The 5,263-nt window shown below is 41.5% G+C and overlaps 1 protein-coding gene across 2 annotated transcripts; it reads left to right on the top strand.

The window, feature by feature from the left end:
- The first annotated feature begins 1,692 nt into the window (after positions 1-1,692).
- LOC125140647 (shootin-1-like) lies at positions 1,693-5,256 on the top strand. 2 transcript variants are annotated; one of them, XM_047809798.1, is made up of 5 exons: positions 1,693-2,279; positions 3,390-3,440; positions 4,410-4,536; positions 4,638-4,772; positions 5,057-5,256. In XM_047809798.1, the coding sequence occupies exons 1-4, from the start codon at positions 2,133-2,135 to the stop codon at positions 4,742-4,744; spliced, it is 432 nt and encodes a 143-aa protein (XP_047665754.1). In that variant the 5' UTR covers positions 1,693-2,132; the 3' UTR covers positions 4,745-4,772; positions 5,057-5,256. The 2 variants fall into 2 exon arrangements, with proteins under 2 accessions (XP_047665754.1, XP_047665753.1); XM_047809797.1 differs by having other exon boundaries at positions 1,703-2,279; positions 4,635-4,772.
- The last annotated feature ends 7 nt before the right edge of the window (positions 5,257-5,263 follow it).

The following is a 5,263-nucleotide window of genomic DNA, read 5'->3' as shown; positions in this document are numbered from 1 at the left end:
AAATAACAATTTTCTGAAAGTGCACTCAAATGATAGAGCCATTAAGCAACGGGCACACGTCAGATTTCACTTCTTATTAAATGCTTTTAAATGTCAGCAGGGCCTAAAAACAGGCCTGCGTTCTTACAGCTATGAAGGCGTCGTGTTGTAATCCCCGACCGATCTGACGTGACGGAGTTAAATTCGTTTTTGCTGAATCGTGAGGTTTGAGATCACTCTCACTCATTTTCTACCGCTTATCCGAACTACCTCGGGTCACGGGGAACCTGTGCCTATCTCAGGCGTCATCGGGCATCGAGGCAGGATACACCCTGGACGGAGTGCCAACCCATCACAGGGCACACACTCACACTCATTCACTCACACACTCACACACTACGGACAATTTTCCAGAGATGCCAATCAACCTACCATGCATGTCTTTGGACCCGGAGTACCCGGAGGAAACCCCCGAGGCGCGGGGAGAACATGCAATCTCCACACACACAAGGCGTGGCGAATGTGCTAATCACTAAGCCACCGTGCCCCCAGGTTTGAGATCATAATTTAACTAATATACACAGGTGTTGATGTAGATACTAATCCACCCTGATCTTAAGTGCAGTTTTTCTTTTCTTTCGCTTTAATTGCAATGCTGTACTTTTTGTGTGTGTGTGTGTCTGCTGAATTTAGATTTCATCATGATTAGATTAGATCAAACTTTATTGGCATTACACATGTACAAGTACAAGGCAACGAAATGCAGTTTAGGTCTAACCAGAGTGCAGAAGCAGCAAGTGCAGGATATACAGTGTTTACATTAAACAAGTTAAATAAAATGGTATTTTAGAAGTAATTTACAGCTGTGTATGTGCTATGAACATAATATATAGTTCAGTCAGGAGCACTTTGTCAAATGAGCATTTATTAAGTGATATGCGTACAGTCAGTGTTTGCATTATGGTTCTGTCCGGGCAAAAATTCACGCACCCGTCTATGCGCATGCGCGGGGAGAGCGGGGAGAGCAGCATCTAGAAAATAGAATAGACCCCCCGTATAACAGAACCACTAATCATGCATGGTATTAATATGCTCACTTACATGTTTTGAAAATAAATAAATAGATGAATGAATGAATGAATAAATAAATTAGGGAGAGAGAGAAAAACTAATACGTGATGAAGATTTATAACGTAAACTGGTACAACAAACAACAGGTATCGGCTGGGTGGAGTCGGGGTTCGAGGAGGGAGTTTAACTCGCAACAGCAGCGATGCACTAGAAAGCGGCTCAATGAATGGGAATTTAAAGGGTCGGATAATACGGATGTCGTAACAGGATCGGTGCGCGTCATGAACAGATGATTATCAGCAGATGCAGCTTGACGACGTGGCCTGCCTGAACTAACGCGATGCTTGATATGGCTATAACTATAAACTGAAATTTACAGAAGGATATGTGCTGTAACCAAATATATGGCTATTACTATAAGCAGTACCCCATCACCGACATCAGTCGTGTCAGTCGTGTTCTTTAAAGCAAACGAAAAGCACCGAGAAACAAACAGCAAAAAAAAGTTTGACTCCTAGAAACTTCTTTTGACCTTCTGCTTTTGAAAGTTTTCTGTTATTATATATAGGAGTCACATTAAGAGAATTCGCTTGCACTTTAAAATGACCTTGGTTAATTTTGGGACGTGACATTTACATAAATCCACCCAGTTCTGCCATTAAGCACTAAAATATGTGCTCTATTCACGGATGTAAAAACGCTAATAAATTTCCCATTTGTTTTTGCCCGAGTTCAAAACATATCGACCTGCACCACAATGTGAAGTCAGCGCACGCAGAGCAGCTGCATTTGCGCGATTGAATGTGAGCAAACATGACCAAGGCTACATTCCTCTCCGATTTGATTTGTTGGGAATTCCTGACGTTTTTCTTTCCCTTTTTCTTTCTTTTTTTTTTTTTAAACCTTTAATAGAAGCTTTAATAGAAGAACTTCATTTCTGCTCCTTCACACTGCAGTCATGACTGGTATTTACTGGATGTTAAATAATTTGAAATCACCTTTTTCATTTCTCTGGGATTTTCAGTCTGATCACTATGAAGACATGCGTCCTATTTATTTGGAGGCGGAAATGTTGCATTTAAATGCATTTATTCTTCAAATACTTTTCATTTCGTGTGTTAGAGAAGGACGTTAGACAACAGGCTGTGTCCGAGATGATGGAAAGAATTAAAAAGGGCATTCAGCTGCGGCCAGTTGGCCAGACAGTCAACAAGGCCAGACCACAACAGGTAACACACACACAGAAAAATAATTAGGTTCATTTTTTATTATCGACGTCATGTATTTATTAACATTCGTCTTCATGTGGTAACTCGGTGGTTGGGTTACTGATCAGAAGGTTGTGTGTCTGAATCCCAGGTCCACCAAGCTGCCACTGCTGGGCCCCTGAGCAAGGCCCTTAACCCTCAGTTGTATAAAATGTGATAAAAAATGTAAGTCACTTTAAGTAAATGGCTTGCTTTAACTTGACACCCTGTAGACATTCCAGTCCAAACCCAACAACCCAGTAAGCTCTAGCATTTCTGTCACAGTGCCAGTACTCTACATGTTTCTTTGGGTTTTTTGGTTTGTTTTTCTTCCAAATATCAAATATCGAAGCCCTTGCCCAGTGAATAAAAAAATGCCTTCTTTAATTTAGCAAGTGGCTTGTGATGCTGCTTCAAGTAATAATATTAGGTCCCAAACTCTGGAGATTTGTATTTGGACCTCCATTTATGAAAAAAAGATATTTTATAGATTTACACTATTTAGCAGACACCCTTATCCAGAGCAACTTACTGTACATTTTATCTCATTTTTATACAACTGAGCAAGTGAGGGTTAAGGGCCTTACTCAGGGGCCCCGCAGTAGCAGCTTGGTGGACGTAGGAATCGAACTCACAACCTTCCGATTGGTAGCCCAACACCTAACCACTAGGCTACCACTATTTTTAGGTATAAAAATAAACACCTGAGCACCACTCCAGTTTGCTTGCTTTTTGTTTGTTTTTGTTACATTTTATTTATATTAGTGCTTGTTATTACTTCGAGCTTTAAACAGTGCGTCTTGGTGGAAAATTTACAGCTTTACCTCTGACTCCTTTTAATAAATGTTCGACGTACATGTCGTTATTATTATTATTATTATTATTATTATTATTATATCGTATTACTAGGCTTCGATTATGACACATGCATATATGTTACTATAGAAACAATATCGCCTTAGAAAATGAATCGACACCTTTTAACGAATCAGAATTGATAACTCAACAGAAGTGGTTTACGTTAAGATTATAGTCGTTCAGTCTGATTGCTATCGATACTGTTTATTTGTTGTTCCTTTTCATTATCAACAGAGGGAGCGTATGCCGTCCGGCTCTGCCATTCAGGAACTTAAAGGGATTTTGGTAAATACATTTTGGTTTAAAAACATTGTTTGGATTGTTTAAAATAAAAATAAAAATTCTTTGTTGAAAAAAAACATTGCCCCAGTCCACGTCTATGTCCCTCTCATTAAGGGCACGATTCCATGATTCAGTCACTGTAAAAGCTTATAGATTTTATTTTGTGGTCACAGCCAGTAAGCTGATGGATAAACCATTCTGATAAGACGTCTTTAGTTCCAGATTATTCTACACACTTACACTTGGCTCGATTATAACAGGAGTTTGAAAGTAATCCTGAGATCAGGTTCTTGTCTGAATTCATGTTGGTGTGGGTTTTATACGCGTTCTCCGGTTTTTTCCCACCTCCCAGAAACATGCCAGTGTGTGTGGACCATTCATTCATTCATTCATTCATTCATTCATTCATTCTCTACCGCTTATCCGAACTACCTCGGGTCACAGGGAGCCTGTGCCTATCTCAGGCATCATCGGGCATCAAGGCAGGATACACCCTGGACGGAGTGCCAACCCATCACAGGGCACACACACTCTCATTCACTCACACACACACACACACACTACGGACATTTTTCCAGAGATGCCAATCAACCTACCATGCATGATTTTTGAACCGGGGGAGGAAACCGGAGTACCCGGAGGAAACCTCCGAGGCACGGGGAGAACATGCAAACTCCGTGTGTGGACCAGCTATGATAAATTGCCCCTAGATGTGAAAGTTGCCCCATCAAGAAAGCGACTCCACTGTAAACTTGACTAGGATAAAACGAATAGATTTATTTGTTTGCAACTTGATTTCGGATGAAATCTGTCATTTTAAATCTTAATCTTCACCGCTCGACTTTTCTGTTTCGGCATGTAGGTTTGCACAGAGTCTTCCGATTCTGAATGTAATAGTGTGTATCTGGGTGGGTGGGCTCTATTATGTGGGTGGAGTCTGACACGACTTTCCCTGTGTGTAAATGTATGCAGTCCACTGTGAGACGCCCCTCCCCCTGCCCCTCCCCTCCTGCAAGACCCTCCTCCCCGGATGCACAGTCTGAGCTCCAGAAAGTCCTAATGAAACGACGAGGCGTGCTGGAGACTGCAAACGATAACAGTGAGTCTCTCTCTCTCACACACACACACACACACTCAGCGCTTTCAACACTTTCTCCCGATCTCATTTACGCTCCTGTTCACCTTTTCCCTCCCCAGCAGTATCAGCTCAACCCTTTCCCAGCAGTGTTCTGGATATGACCCGGGTTAAGATAACTCCCACCACCAGTGCTGAGAAAAGTGTCATTAAGGACAAAACGCAACACTGACACCTGAACACCTACACAAACCTGAGCTGTGAGTATATTTTATACAGGTATACTGAGACAGGTGTATTAGAGAAGAGCTCTATCTGTTTTTTTCCCCAGTCCAGACAATAGTCCAGACACTATTTACACGTTCTACACATGTGTCCTAATACCTATCAATCCCACCATAATGTCTGGAAACCCAGCCTTTGTATTGTTTAGAGCTGATCCTGTTCATAAAGCTGGTTTAGACCTAGTCCAGTTTCTGAAGCTCTACCTTCTGTCACATTGTAATTCTTTAATGTTCGTTGGTCTCATCCTTTCTGTATCTAGCTTACTTGCTATGGCAATAAATAAACAAGCATGGCTATGGAATTAAACCGAGGGGACAAACCGGGAGCTGTCGTCATAACCCCACAAACCATCAGGAACCCTTAAGGAAGAAACCTTGATCCGGAAAGCAGTCCAACTGGAGCTGGAAAAGCCTTCAAATTTTTGATTGCACTAATAAACAGAAACAGTTTCAACCTGTTCATGATG

This window comes from Tachysurus fulvidraco, unplaced genomic scaffold (genome assembly GCF_022655615.1).
Source record: "Tachysurus fulvidraco isolate hzauxx_2018 unplaced genomic scaffold, HZAU_PFXX_2.0 HiC_scaffold_93_np12, whole genome shotgun sequence".
In the NCBI taxonomy this organism is placed as follows: domain Eukaryota; kingdom Metazoa; phylum Chordata; class Actinopteri; order Siluriformes; family Bagridae; genus Tachysurus; species Tachysurus fulvidraco.
Note: the sequence above shows the minus strand (reverse complement) of the source record. Positions and strands in the feature narration are given on the sequence as shown.